Raw genomic sequence first — 15,800 nt, forward strand, 5'->3', positions numbered from 1 at the left:
CTCTGGCATTTATCCCAATTGACATAGGATGAACTTGAGGTTCAAGGTCTGTTATGTCCTAGAACTTGGTCACCCTATGCAGGCATGGCCTGGATTCCTTGCCACTCCCTGTGCATTGAACATTTCCCCCGTATATCCAGTAGGTTCTCTTGTACAGCTCTGTTTTCATCCTCTTAGGATCCATATGCTCAAGGCATCAGATTGTAGGTAGAAAAAAAAAACGACAGGACTTAGGATAATCCAAAAGTTTGACATTTTAATGAAGTTATAAGAATAAATAGAAGGAATATATGACAGCAGTCATTACAAAAAGCAAAATAGATATTTTCCCAGGGATGGGAGAGGGAAACTCTAAGTCCTGATAAGTCTCTAAGTTGACTTCAGGAAGAAATTCTAAGTCGGAGTCTTCAAAGGGATCTACTTCAAGAAAGGCAGGATTTTCTTTCTGAGTTGAGGGAAGAGCAGATTCTAATTTCTCAATTGGAGATTGGTTCTTCTGCAGCAGGAAAGATTTGTCTGCATATTCTGTAAGGACGAATTCACTTTCCTTGACTGAATCTAGATTTTGGACCTCATTTAGTGGTTCTCCTGAACTTAGATTAGGGACACATGTTAGTTGATCCTGCACAATAAGCGGTGTGTCGGTTTGACTTGTTTGGAGCCGATCTAGGCGGACTGTGAAAGTCAGAGGAAGAAATTCTGGATCTTCATCCTCCTCAGGGATTCCTGCAGGTTCACCTGTGTCACATGTGGGGTTCACAACAAGGGGCGTGTCCACGGGATTCAAAATCTCTTTGGGCCTCACTGCGAAAGGCACAAAGCGCTGGATATTCACACGGTTGCTGCAGTCTGGTGATGGCTCCAGAACTCCATCCGTCATCATCGCTGACATCACTGGTTGGTTCTGTAGCTCCCGTTCAGGAGAAGCTGCTCTACGGCGGCCAAAACCTGAGAATGGAAATAGGTACAGGATCCTTAGAGGGGACTCTAGAAGTTCTGCTATGACTCAACTTCCATGCTGATCTAATGGAGGAAGCTGCAGAGTGAGTTTGGACTGAACTTTGATGACAAAGTAGGGTCTTTCTCATGCGTGTCTATGTCTGAGTGCTTCAAGAAAAGAACACACATTGCCTGGCAGAGAATATCCATAAAAGGACATTTTGCCAACCTGGGTAGGACTAAGGGCTCCCAGCCAATCAGGACCAATCCCAGGGCCCAGTATCCATCCCTACTCACAAGCTGTCAGGCATCTACACGTGGCCTTCTTCCTCTTTTTCTTGGTCTTATTGGTCACAGGTTCCTCCAGCTGGTCAAGAAGAACCTGTAAGCGGAGGAGCAGGTCCGAGGAGGGCATGTTGAGCATGATGTAATACATGAGGTCATTCATGCTATCTCGGTTCTTGCGTTCACGGAAATCATCAGGGTAGCAGTCCATCCACATAGTGAAGAAGGAACAAAGGGCACTGTGGGCAGATTGGTGACAAGGAAGTGAGAACTCGCCCTCCCCATCCTGGGCCCCCCATAGCTTCTTTCTGGCTGGATGCCCATACTGTGGCTGTCCATCATGTATGCATTTACATGTTGGCAAGTGTCATCCTTGAGAGAACACAACCATACCACAGGCGTTTCCCCTGCCACTCACTGATGTCCCAAGCCTCCACCCCCTCCCTGGTATAATTCACAAGTGGTTTGCAAGCAAGAAATTTGCACTTTGAATCAGCAGCCTCAAAGATACCCATTTTGCAAGGAGAAGCCTTTTTGTGCCAAAGTCAACTTACTTCTTAACTTGTTCGTCTTCCTCACAGCGAGGGCGGAGGGATCTATACCTATGGGAGGACAGGAGGAGTTCAGCTGTATTGTTTTCTTTTTTGGAACTAGCAGCATATGAAGAGGCTAGCTAAGTCCCAGACGGGAATGTAAGATTGAGAGAGACACAAATGAGTTATTTATACAGCTCTGTAAATATTCTATAAAGAGGCTTATATCTTGTCTGTCTAAGTAAAGGTGGCTCATGCTTCTAATCCTAGCTAATCAGGATGCTGAGGTCTTGAGGATCACAGTTTGAAGCTAGCCTGTTCAGGGTAAGTCTAAAGACACTTTTCAGTGAACCAACAAAACACACTTAGGCCCTGAGTTCAAGATGCAGGACTGGCACACACACAAAGCTAACACTTCAGAGGCTTGAAAATAAAGGCAACATGATCCGTCCTTGATGGCTCAGAAGTGATTCAGCCCCCAATTCACCCTGTCTCAGCCTTTCCTCTGTCTACATTATTTCTTAGGCCTCCAAGATTGCTACTGAAACGTTATTTACTAATGGGAAATGTGGTTTCTTTCCTAGGGCCTCATTCAGGTGAAGGCTGAAGTTGGGTGCCGCTAGCTCATGCCTGTAATCCTAACCTCTCAGTACACAAGACTTTTGAGCCTCCAGTTTAGCTTCTGAGGGAAATGAAATGTCCACACTGGAGACACAAGAGTCTTGAGTGGTCTAGACCTAAGAAATTAGTCAGGGTGTACACTTTTTCATCCCATGTTCCCATAAGAAGACCCCAGTAAAAGGAACAGGCTCAGACAGGTGCCAAGAAACCCAAGATGCAGCCAGGAGGGGCTGAGCAGCCCTGGGATGGAAAGGGGAACTCACTTTTTGAACAGAATAGCCAGCACTTGGTCCATCGTCCCACACTGTCTGTAGCTGTGTAGGAAGCTTTGAATAAAAAAGAGATCGCCTTTCTGGTGGGCAGGGACCAGGTTCATCACCAGCTTTTCCAGCAGGCCTGCCTCTGGGCTCCATACCTTATTTGGCACATTCAGGGTCAGGGCTGAATAATTGCCACCCTAAGGTGTTAAAGAGAAACGATCTTACAGACATGGAAATGGGAGCACACTTCAAATTACGAAATTGTGATAGAGGGAATTGAAAAGTACACAGAGAGCATTATCTCAGTATAGACACTTAAAAGCACAGAAGAAAAAGGTTCTAAAGTGGGCCAAGGTTGGGGTCAAATAGGTTTCCTATCGTGAGCATACCTGGCCTGAGTTGCCTTGTATTTCTCGCGGTTTCTTGAAAAACTGCCTAAGACGTTGGATCCGTGGCTTGGCACTGATCCAGCGTCTGTAGCTCTCTTGCCTGAGACCAGAGTCTCGTGACCTGCGAATACAACACGAGAACATCTTTCCCGTTCCTGAGTCGCAGGTCAAGTGAGCTGGCTTGTGCAGACTATGACTTAAATAGCCTGGCTATCAGGCTTCCATGCTTTATTCCATTGTGAGGAGGCAGGGTCACCTCTCAGGGCCCAGTGACCTATGCTGCTTCCTCACACAGGACAAACTGCAGGCTGAAATCCCTCCTGTGTCACAATGTGCACATGTAGTCACAGTTAACAGCACACCTTGTCTGTTGAATCTCAACATGCTCTGCTAGGCCTAGGTACTGGCCTGGTCTCAGCGTCCAGGAGCCATTCCTAGGTCAGATCCATGCCCTCTCGGTCACTGTTCCTCTCATGCTGCACGAATCATTCTGCCTCTCGGGTCCCTCTCAGCCTGCCATGTGCTTCTTGCACATATTTTGACATCTCTGTCCTAGCATATTGTTAGCCTTCTGTATCCTTACCTGTTTGCCCTTGAGGCAACTCTGTGCTGTCCTCTGTGGAAAATGCAAAAACTCAAGAGATGGGAAAATCAAAGAAGTATTTGGAAACAAAACACACATACATATTTTTACATGTCTTGTAGCTAGGATTACAGGTGTGAGCACCAGCGCCGGGCTACAGGTCTTCATTTTTGTAAAAGACTTTTTGATAGTTTTGGAATTTTTTTTTTTTTTCAGTCATGGGGCTTGAACTCTCAGCCTGGGTGCTGTCCCTCAGCTCTTCAGCTTAAGGCTTGCCCGCTACCACCTGAGCCACAGCGCCGCTTCTGGCTTTTTTCTGCATATGTGGTGCTGAGGAATAAAACCCAGGGCCTCATGCATGCAAGGCAAGTACTTTGCCACGGAGCTACTGTCCCTGCCCTTTGGAAAACATTTTATGAAGGAGGTAAGGGACGAAGAAATCAGGTGCTCCATCCCCATCTTCGTAATATGATGATGACTATCATTTAAAAATACAGCTTTGAAGGAATATAATATTCAAAGATAGAAAACTGTCCTGGTAAGTCTTGTGCTTTGCCGGCACCAGGAGCAGTGCACATGCGCCCTTCCTTCACATGGCACGCTTATTTTCAAAGCCGGGATAAGAACTGTGGTGGTCATCCTCCGCCTGAGACTATGGATAGTACTTTGGACCCAGGAGGTTATTCCTCGGGAGTGTCTCAGTCTCTTGGTAGTGGCTTGGTCTGGTGGGGATACCATGGAGATCCGGAGGCTAGTTGGAAGCTTGTGCCATGTTTATTTGCCTAGACATTATATCATTGCTGATACTGGTAAAATAAGTGCCAGTAAAATTAATTCTTTTCAACTTGATCTTGCTGGAAGAGAACCTAGTACCAGGGACACCAAATACCACACCCCTGAGTTCCGAGAAACCAGCAGTCCTGGCTGTCCACAGTGCTCACCACCATCTGGGCCTCTGTGGCTCTCCTTTCCTATGGTTTTCCAGATAAAGCCAGATTTGGTGTTGTGTAACGAACCAGGAACATATGTTCCTATCTGTGTATCTGCCCTCCTCCTTGGCATCCTTGGAATAAAGAAGGTGATCATTGTCTTCCTTGAGAGCAACTGCGGAGTGGAAACGTTATCCCTGTCTGGAAAGATTCTGTTCCACCTCTGGGTTTACTTCATTGTTCAGTGGCCAGCTCTTAAGGGGAAGTATCCCAAATCTGTGTACCTTGGGCAAATTATTTGACCAATGGCAACTTATTTCTTTAGAATTTTGCAGTCAACAATATTGACAGCACACTGATAAAGACTTCTCAAAGTCTTAAGAATTATGGATGGCCATGCTTAAATAATGTACAAATATCTCATAGAAAAACTGAGTTGCTTGAGTGATAGCACACACCTGTAATCCCAACACTAGAGCAACTAAAGCAAGAAGAGTGCAGGCTCTAGAACAATCTGTACTACATAGAAAATCCCTGTTTAAGAAGAAGAAAGAGAAGAAGGAGGGAAAGAGGGAGGTAAGGATAGAGGGAGGGAGTCCTCTCATAGAATTATTAAAATGTTAATAAACAGTTCATATCAAATATTTATGCCTCCATACATCCAATTTCTTCTTAGGTTAAAATATGAAACACTACCTAAAAGTTGTCTTACAAATTTAGTACTTTTTTCTCAACCTATTAGAAAGTTGATATGAAATAGAAAAAATATATGTATATGAAATAGAAAGCAGCATTTCTTTCTTTAAAAAGTATTCTGCATCATTAAAAGAAAGTTTACTTCTTCATTTTTTTTCTGATACAAAAAGCTTTATTTGCTGTGTGGAATCAGTGATGTCTCTACTGAGCTCTTCTGCGTGAAGGAAGCAGTTGTGTGAAGCTGGCTTCATGACAGCTTGCACTCCACAGGCTTAAACCTCAAGCCAGACTATCTCTCAAAATACCCAATATAATTGTTAAAAATAAAAGACCTGGTACTAATGGCTCACACCTGTAATCCTAGCTACTAAGGAGGCTGAGATCTGAGGATTGCCAGCCCAGGCAGGATACTCCATGAGACTTTTATCTCCAGGAAACTACTTATAAAAGCCAGACATGGCACTGTGGCTCAAGTGGTAGAGCCCCTTCCCCCCCTTGAGGAAAAGAAAGTCATGGACAGTGCCCAGGCCCGGAGTTCAAGTCCCAAGACCAGCAAAAATTAATTAAAAGGTGACCACTCTCATTGTAATAAAAACATGTTAATCAGGAACCCAGGTTTTGTAAAACATCAAAAGCAAATGTTCATGAATTCACAATGCCTTGGCTATAGTCACCTCTGGCATGTTAAGATGATTAGGCTTGCTGGAGTATATAATATTTGCTATACATTTATGCAATGTGTGCTTTATGCTAGATATTCTAGGCACTTTTCAAACCAGAGAACTTGATGAGGGAGATGCCTTGTCCAGAATCACATGACTTAAAACATTTTTTTTTTTTGTCAGTCATAGGGCCTGTACTCTAGGCCTGGGCACTGTCCCTGAGCTCTTCAGCTCAAGGCTAGTGCTCTACCACTTGAGCCACAGCACCACTTTCAGCTTTTTCTGCTTATGTGGTGCTGAGGAATCGAACCCAGGGCCTCATGCATGGGAGGCAAACACTCTACCACTGAGCCACCTTCCCAGCCCCCACTTAACACATTTTCAAAGCCAGATTCAAGCTAAGGTAGCCTGGCTTGGGAGGAGGGAGAGAGGGACAATCACAGTTGGATGTGGGTCACAAAGGGTGACACACTTAGGTGCAACTCTGAGCTTGACTCAACACTTGGCTGTCCCTTTGGAGTTTCTGGTCCGTTTTTGTTGTTGTTCTGCAGTGCTGGAACTAGAACCCACATCTTTGCACATGATAAATGAGCACTCTGCCACTGAACTCTACCGCCAGCCCTTTTAGTAATTCTTGAGCAGGAACTCATATTTCACCCCAACAGTTATGTAGCTTGTTCTGGTTAGTATAGCACAAACTCCCTAAACTGCTCCTTTGCCCCTTAAGAAGAGAGAAAGAGAGAAAGAGAGATCTTTGCTTATGTGAGTTTATGTATTATTTCTTTGAATCTTTTGTTTTATAAATATGATGTACATGGAATGAGAATGGAGAATGATTAATGAAAAGATTTAATTTACTTTAAAAAAAGAAATCTGTCCTCGTGCTTTTCATAAGCCCTTCATTTATACACTAGTTGCCTCAAGTCTTGGCTTCTGTGTCCCATCACCCACTGTTCCTGATCCTCCTCCTTGAACACAATGAGGAAAAAGAAATTTCATACATTATTTAGCTGCTATCCAATCTATGATGTGAATTTAAGATCAAATATTGGCTGTGATTTGTGTGTGTGTGTGTGTGTGTGTGTGTGTGTGTGTGTGTGTGTGTGTGTGTGTCATTTTTGTGCCAGTCCAGGCGTTTGAATTCAGGGCTTTTGAGATATCCATGAGCATCCTAGTTGCTCTACTATTGAGTCTAGCTCCACTTCAGCTTTCTATAGTAATATAGTAATCTAATACAGTAATCTAGTAATCTAACTTGTTAATCTAATAGTTAATTGTAGATGAGACTCATGAACTCTCCTGTCTGGCTGGCTTGGAATTGAATCCTCAGATCTCAGCCTCTTGAATACCTAGGGTAACAGACATGAGCCACCAACACCTGCTGGTAAAGCGTTATCAATTGAGGCACAGGTGTTGCAAGCAGAGTCCAGCTTCACAAAACAGTAAAATCTCATAGCAAAATACAATAATAAGATGGGATGTGGGAGCCGGGTGTCAGTGGCTCACACCTGTAATCCTAGCTACTCAGGAGGATGAGATCTGAGGATTGAGGGTCAAAGCCAGCCTGGGCAGGAAAGTCCATGAGACTCTTATCTCCAATAAGCTCCCATAAAACTGGAAGTGGCACTGTGGCTCAATCGGTAGAGCACTCACCTTGAGCTGAAGAGTACAGGGACAGCGCCCAAGCCCAGACAAGCCCCATGACCGACAAAAAAAAAAAGAAGACAGGATGTGGATAAAATTTAATGTGATAGTATGCTATCCTAACTTGCAGGAGACCCTGGTCTCAATATCTAGTATCACAAAACTAAGTAAAATGAGGTAATTTCAAAAGATTCTACCTATTTTGTATTTCTATCATATAATGGTTCAGAAAAGTGAAAAGAGTTAAAAAGGAAAAACATTTGTATTTATAAGTGGAATAGAAGGAAAGATGGCAGAAGCAGAAAAGGAAAATTATACACACCAAGGAAATGGTCTGGCTCTGTCATGGTGGATATAAGATAGTGTTCTTCAGAGCAACAATGGATAAAAATACATTTACTACCTGTAATCCTACTTGTCGCTATCCCTGCCCACTTCTAAATCTCCAGGGCACATTATCAATTTATAGATGTTTATCATATATTCCAAAATAACTGGTAGAGTCATAGTTACCAAAGTACATTTGTTATCTGTGTTTTAGGAGATAAATGTGCTGATTATATTGGTCTGATTATTATATATAGTAAACAAGGAGTGTGTTATAACTGTACACCCTACGTATGTACAAATGCTACTTTAATGTGAATCAGAATACAACAAGGTTTTGAAGGCACATGCTGTAATGCTAGCTGTTTGGGAGGTTGACATCAGTTCAAGAGCAGTCTAGTTATACCTGCAATGCTTCATCTCAACCACCAGCTTTGTGTGTCACCGGAGGACTGTGATGGCACACATCTGTCATCTCAGGTACATGGGAGGCTGAAAGCAGGAGGATTTCAATTCCAGGCCAGCCCATGCAAAAGTTCCATGTGGCTTCATTTTAACAACAGAAGGTTTGGTACGGATGAGCACCAATCACCCCATCTGGAAAAAAAGTAAAAATAGAAGCATTGTAGTATCAATAAAAAACAAACAAACAAGATTAAAACATACCAATGTAAACCTTCATAAACAATAGATATCCAGTGCTGGTTTCTTACACTTTAATCCTACCTATAGAGGAGACTGAGATCTGAGGATACAGTTTTATAGCCAGCCTTGGAAAGAAAGTCCCTTAGCCAGTCGCTCATGGCTCATACCTGTTATCCTAGTTATTCAGGAGGCTGAGATCTGAGGATCGAGGTTCAAAGCCAGCAAGAAAGTCTGTGAGACTCTTTTTTTTTTTTTTTTTTTTTTTTTTTTGTAGGCCGTGAGGCTTGAACTCTGGGCCTGGGCGCTGTCCCTCAGCTCTTCAGCTCAAGGCGAGCGCTCTACCACTTGAGCTACAGCGCCACTTCCGGTTTTCTGGTGGTTTATTGGAGATCAGAGTCTCACGGTCTCTCCTGCCCGGGTTGGCTTTGAACCGCGATCCTCAGATCTCAGGCTCCTGAGTAGCTAGGATTACAGGCGTGAGCCACCAGCGCCCGGCTTCTGTGAGACTCTTATCTCTGATTAAGCACCAGAAGACTGGAAGTGGTGCTGTGGCTCAAGTGATAGTGCTAGCCTTGAGCTGAAGAGCTGAGGGACAGCTCCTAGGCCCAGAGTTCAAGCTCCAGGACTGACAAAAAGAAATAACGAAAAAAGAAAAAGAAAGTTCTTGAGATTTTTACCTTGCATTAACCATTACAAATGCAGAAGTGGAACTGTGACTCAATTCCTGTTGTACCATCCTTGAAGGAAAATGCTAACTGGCAGCACCAAGTCCCTTAGATCAATCATTTTACCTCTCAGGGGCGTCTCAACTCGACATGTGCTTCCTGCCCATTTTCTGTTGATATCTAGGCCCTAGGTCATTGTTTAGGTGTCTGTGTTCTAAACATCTGCTTGTCGTTGAAGCTTCTCTGTGGTGTCATCTAAAACCAATGCAAATACTAAGAGATTAGAAAATAAAAATGTTTGGAAATAAACATTGCACACATGGACATTTTCACAGATTTGCATTTTTCTGAAAGTCTTTTAATGATATTTAACAAATTATTAGATGCAATAGATATCAATTATTACATGGAAACAGGCAAGGAGAAAGCGGGACATCTGTTCTGTTGTTCTCTATTATGCTTATTATCACTATTGTTACTTACAAAAATACTATAATTTTGAAGCAGCGTAAATTTAAAGATAGAAAAGGTAGTTGAGGGCTGGGAAGGTGGCTCAGTGGTAGAGTGCTTGCCTTGCATGCATGAGGCCCTGAAATCTTCCCTTCCACATTACAATGTTCACATGTAGACAAGGTTACAGCACACCTTGTTTGTTGAATCCTGGGGTAGGCCTAGGTACTAGCATGGCCTCAGCTTCCAGGTGCCATTCCTAGGTCAGATCCATGCCTTATTTGTCATATTTCTTTATGCACAAATCATTTGCCTCTCAGGGCCCTCTTCAGCCTGCCATGTGCTTCTTATACATGTTATTTGTTAGCCTGACATGCTCCTTTCCCCAGATTGGCTGACAAAGGGCCCCTTTGGTGCAGGCAGCTGGTAACAAGCTCCTTCCCTCTTGTCTTGAAGTGACATTCCATTTGGTCAGTTACAGCCATAATGGTAACAGCAGGCCCTCTTATCTACTATTTGGTCAGCTGCCATAAATCTTAGCGCCCCCTCCCCCATAATGGAATCCTCTGCTCTGACAACCCACATTAAATCCTACCTTTAGCCCTTCTAGATCATAAGGACCACCCTAGACAAAGACAAGTTCTTTTTCTCTCCCTCCAGTGAGAACTAGCTTTGTCAGCTCCTCTGCTGACAATAAACTCCTTTCTCTATATGTGACTATGTGTCTGAATGGTTTTCTGGGATGAGTGCTCTTCCCCTTTGGGAAATCTGAGCTATTCCAGGGACCTGGTATCAAGCTGAGGCCCACCCAGACAACTGCCCAGGTAAATTCCTCCTGACCGAGCGCCTTTCCTGTATTCAGCACTGGCTGGTTCACCCTTCTTCAGTGGTGAGCGACAGTTCAGGGTTTGGAGCACAAGGGCAAAAACTTGACACCAAGTTCTTTGTTCAGCCCAGGAGGCCAAAGCCACTCACTGGCCAATGTAGGTCAGGATCCAACAATTGCATGGTAACAACACCTCTTGTTGCTTCGTGTTTGGGACCCAGCAATTGTGGAATATGACCCCTCTTGCTCCTTGATGCCTCAGTCTGCATCATCTGGGATATCCGTGGAAGCTCTAGCATCAATGCGCTGGCACTCACCATGGGAGGGGCCTTGTCTAAAATTCCTGAGGATTCTCCTCTTGGCTGTCTTTTGCATAACCTGGAACAATTAAAGCTCCTGTTTGATATTAAGCCCAATATATATGTATATATATATATATATATATATATATATATATATTTATATATACATGTATACACACACACACACACACACACACACACACACATATTTCTGCAAGCACTTAGGCAAGTGAAGTAGGCTACCTATGTACAACCCTTCCCCCTGCTGCCTCTCTGCTTGTTTCCTTAAAAGGGGATCCTGGAACACCTCCAATTTCTAGGTTCCCTCTCAAGGATAGCTGTCCTGGATTAAATTTTTCTTTCTTTCTTTCTTTTTCTTTTTGGTTGGTCATGGGGCTTGAACTCTGGGCCTGGGCACTGTATCTTCAGCTCAAGGCGAGCGCTCTACCGCTTGATCCACAGCACCACTTCTGGTTTTCTAGTGCTTTATTGGAGATAAGAGTCTCACAGACTTTCCTGCCTGGGCTGGCTTTGAACCATCATCCTCAGATCTCAGCCTCCTGAGTAGCTAGGATTACAGGCGTGAGCCACCAGCACCAGGCCTGGTTTAAAATTTTCTAAGCTAAGATTAACTACTGTCTCTCTGCTGCCAGCTTGGATTCTTTAAAAACTGTCAGTCTGTTCAAAGCATCCCATAATTGGAGCAGTTAGACAGATAACATACCTGAATAGGTCCTTTTCTTTTCTGAGTCGGCTCTCTTCAGAATCTTGAATATTAATCTCTCCCTTAAGGCAAAACTCCTCTAGGAGGCTGCTGTAAGCCCCTGAGGAAACCCATGCCCCCTATTCTGTCTACAGGTCCTGGAGATTAACACCTGCCTAGGAAGAGACAAAGAGCAGGTGCTGGGTTTTTCATACTCTCTGCCAAGCTTACTGCCTTCACCTCTCTATGTGTTCAAAGGTTCATTTATAGGCTAATGTGCCCCTTAACCAAAATGGTTTTAAAGGTTTGCCATTCTTGTGATCAATGTTTGTTTAAGCATGAAGATTCTGTAAAATTCTGCTTTTTGTTGGCTAAATATTTTTTTTGTCAGTTGTGGGTCTTGAACTCTGGTCCCTGAGCCACTCTACATCCACCCTTTCAAAATTAACCAGAGCCAGGAGATCAAGAAAAATAGTTAATAAGCTTGCCATCTAATGTCCATATTGTCTGTGTTCTAACTGGCCAGGAAATTACATCCTTGCCTTTGTTACCTGCTATTTCTATTTACAGTAAGTCTTAGATTCAAGACAGCCTTGGAAGCCTCCTAGGTCTCCCATACATACTCTATAATCCAGACATCATCCAAGGCTTCCTACTGTTTTTCTAGCTTTGACCTCATGGTTCTAAACTCAGGGCCAATTTTCTTTCTTTTTTTTTCAAAAGACCTAAGCATGCCTTAAAACTTTTGTGCACAATTGTGAACACGTTCAAAGTCATCTCACTGTAATATGTAAAAATTGCCATCATGGTGTAAAAAATTACTTGCTTTTTAACTACAGTGGGAACCTTGTGTTAAAGGAGTTAACACCATTAACTGCTCCAATCCAGCCCAAGTCTCTGGCTAGAACTAGTCTCTGGTTATTCTCAACCAGTCTACTATAATATCACCTACTCAGTTGCCAGACACCCTAGGCACTCCCTCCTGACCCCAGTCCAGTTAAAATGGAAATTCGTCCTTCTCTGTAATGGGCCACAACTAGGCTTATGCTCCAAATGGAACTTTTCTGGCTTGTGACCAGTGTGTTCTCCGTTGTCATTCATGTTAACTGTTAAGGCGACCTTGTCAGCTTTTGCCTGATCTCTTTAACAGGATAATAGCGCTTACTCAGGACACCACCTGGGAACAAGTCAACACCATCCTATTATGACAGGTAGCTGGAGGCTTCAGTTACACTGCCTTGCCTAATGCAGGCCTGGACCCTAAAGACCCCAGCCCCAGTGACTCCTTGACACTCCCATGCCAGTAGGAAGTGTCAGAAAAGACCATGATGTCCATTGGCTCTGGCACATTTAAGTATTTGTGCTACCTCCTCCTGAGACCCCTGTGATCCTAAGATAAAGTTGGAAAAGTAACTTCCCCCTCCAGGATAAGAGGAGTCAGGTACCATGCTATCTCTACAAGACAGAGAAGGCATCCTCCATTTCTTTCCTGTGCTCAACCAAGGTTTTGGTTAAATCAGTTATCATGGACCCCAATAGAGATCTGTTTTGGTGTAAATGGGACCCTCCCCTTGCATGTAGTAACTCATTACGGTGAAGTGCTACAGGCTGATGCCAAGGAGACCACAGTGGCCCTTAAAATGCCACAGATTCAACTAAACTCTTTGGCAGATATGTCCCTCCAAATCAAAGGGCCTTAGATTTGTTAATGGCTGAGAAAGGGGAAACCTGCCTTGGGAAAAGTGTCACTACTGTTTCAATATGACTGGCAGAGTAGAAGAAAGCATAAAAGCTATAAGAAGATAGCTGCTGGCCTAAGAAACAATCCAGAATCTCAGGTCTTTTGTCAGTGCCTTCTGGGAATCAATCACTCACTGGCTCATGCTTCTCTTCGTCTGCTGGCAACAAGTTTTTGCCTTTTACTAATTGTGCCTTACAATTTTAGATAGCTACAAAATATTCTCACAGAAAACATGAGGACGTTTACCAATCAAACTGTCAAGCAAATACTTCAAACTGTCAAGCAAATACTTCTTGGATGGTACCTGGTCAAGCAGCAATCCCCATTGACTACTTCACCCCTTCTCAGCAGGAAGTAGCTCCAGAAGAAACGATCACCGCCCATATTCCTGACCTATGCTCTGACCTGGTACCCATACTTACTAAACAAAAAAGGGGGGACTGTTACCTGACATGCTCCTTTCCCAGATTAACTGACAAAGGAGCTGATAACCAGCTCCCTCCCTCTCCGCTATGGCCATAAATGGTAATAGCAGGCCCATTTGGGCAGCTGCCATAAATCTAAGGCCACCATAATGGAATCCTCTGCTCTCACATCCTACATGAAATCCCACCGTTAGACCTCATAAGAACCACCCTAGACGTTGAGTGCTTTTTCTCTCCTTCTGGTGAGAGAATTAGCCTTGTCAGTGCCTCTGCTGACAATAACCCCCTTTCTCTGTATGTGACTGTGTGTCTGTGTGGTTTTCTGGCATGGGTGCTTTCGTTTTGCCAGTATGTCTGGTTTTCTGGGATGGGTGCTTTCATTTTGACATCTATGTCCTAGGACATTGCTAACTTTCTGTAGCATAATCATCTGTCCTTGGAGCCCCTCTGTGCTGTCATCTGGAGCTAAATTAGTATTGAAAAACAAACATTACACACATAGACATTTTTTATAGGTGTGCATACTTCTAAGAGAAAAGGGAGAAGAGAAGAGGTGTTGCATTATCTTCTTATGACTAGTATTTTAAAAATACTATAGCTTTGAAGGAATGTAACTTTTTGTTGTTTTGTTGGTTATGGGGCTTGAACTCAGCTTGGACGCTGTCCTTGCACTCTTCAACTCGAGGCAAGCACTCTATCACGTGAGACACAATGCCACTTCTTGTTTTCTAGTGGTTTATTAGGGATAAGAGTCTCAGGGACTTTGCTGCCAGGGCTGGCTTTGAAGTGTGCGATGCTCAGATCTCAGCCTCCTGAGTAGCTAGGATTACAGGCATGAGTCACTGGTGCCCCAGCAGGAATGTAATCTTAGATAGAAAACTGTACTTTTGTGCACTTTTTGTGTTTTTTTAAGTAATTTTTACAAGCTATTCATTTATGCACTATTTGCCTCTAAAGTCTTGGCTACTATTTGCCTCTAAAGTCTTGGCTTCTATATCCCAAAATTTTTGTAAGGAAGAAAGAATTAAACAATGAAAACAAACCCAGAGGATTTTTAAAGTATAAAGAAATAAATCAATTTGAAAAAATATTATGCAGTATGTGTTTGTGTATGTGTATATAAAACTGGTTGGCAAATGGGTTTCAACTCAGCGCTTTAGTGCTATCCCTGAGCTTTTGTACTGAAGGCTAGCATTCTACCCGTTGAGCCAAAAGTCACGTCCTTGAGATTCATGTCCATAATATTTGAAGATACTAACACAATTATAGTTTACACAATTTAATACAGGTATAGTTTCAGACACAGGTATAGTTTCAGCAATTGCTTTCCGATCAGGGTTGAAGTAGGTATAATAGAAAGACACATTTCTTGATCAACAGAAAAAAGATTCAGCAGGCTTCTCGCATTCTGTTCTTGGCTGGTTCTCTGTCCCTTGAGCCAGGCCCCAGTTCCTGCTTTTGAACCCAACATTTTACCTATTGAAGTAAATTGATGGCCAGAAGCTAGTGTTTCAGTATGTAGTTTTGCTGTTTCTGTATTTCCTGTTTTCCTGTTTCCTGATGAAATATATAGGAAATGTAGGTAATATAGGTACATAGGTATATTATAGGTACATAGGATTTTTTGTGAGAAAATACTGTACAGAGGTGTTACAATGAATACAGGTACATAGGATTTTGGATTTTGGCAATATTATCTTCCCTTTGTGAAGGTAGTGGAATTTGAATGGTAGGAGAATTTGAACTCAGGGCCTTGAGCTCCTGCTTATTTTTTATTTATACCACATGAGCCACACCTTTGGTTCCTAATTTTTTATTTTTGCTGCTAGGCTACTTTAGAAGGTGGATGGGCCATGATACCTAACATGTCTTTTTCCATTTTTTCCTATTGATGTATTACTTTTCAATAATGATGTCTCATATTGATGTCTTACTTTCCTGTGTACATATTTCCTAATTTTCTCCCATATTATGTGAAATCTTCTCACATAATTTCCCAATGCACAATGCACAATGGAGATATGTATATAGACTTCAGGTCTATATACATATCCTGAGTCCAACATATACTACATTTACTCTGGCATTTATCCCAATTGACATAGGATGAACTTGAGGTTCAAGGTCTGTTATGTCCTAGAACTTGGTCACCCTATGCTGGCATGGCCTGGATTC

The 15,800-nt window shown here is 43.0% G+C and overlaps 1 protein-coding gene and 1 pseudogene across 2 annotated transcripts; one reads left to right on the forward strand and one right to left on the reverse strand.

The window, feature by feature from the left end:
• Positions 1-236: 236 nt before the first annotated feature.
• On the reverse strand, positions 237-8,353 carry LOC138841824 (ral guanine nucleotide dissociation stimulator-like). Of its 2 annotated transcripts, XM_070042725.1 has the most exons (6): positions 8,275-8,353; positions 3,028-3,148; positions 2,642-2,835; positions 1,779-1,826; positions 1,237-1,463; positions 237-948 (listed from the first exon to the last, which is right to left on the reverse strand). In XM_070042725.1, the coding sequence occupies exons 1-6, from the start codon at positions 8,286-8,288 to the stop codon at positions 266-268; spliced, it is 1,287 nt and encodes a 428-aa protein (XP_069898826.1). In that variant the 5' UTR covers positions 8,289-8,353; the 3' UTR covers positions 237-265. The 2 variants fall into 2 exon arrangements, with proteins under 2 accessions (XP_069898826.1, XP_069898825.1); XM_070042724.1 differs by lacking the exon at positions 8,275-8,353 and having other exon boundaries at positions 3,028-3,185.
• On the forward strand, positions 3,969-4,841 carry LOC138842128 (UDP-N-acetylglucosamine transferase subunit ALG14 pseudogene; annotated as a pseudogene).
• Positions 8,354-15,800: the final 7,447 nt, after the last annotated feature.

The sequence above is a fragment of the Dipodomys merriami genome, unplaced genomic scaffold (genome assembly GCF_024711535.1).
Source record: "Dipodomys merriami isolate MVZ:Mamm:240054 unplaced genomic scaffold, mDipMer1.0.p SCAF_33, whole genome shotgun sequence".
In the NCBI taxonomy this organism is placed as follows: Eukaryota; Metazoa; Chordata; class Mammalia; order Rodentia; family Heteromyidae; genus Dipodomys; species Dipodomys merriami.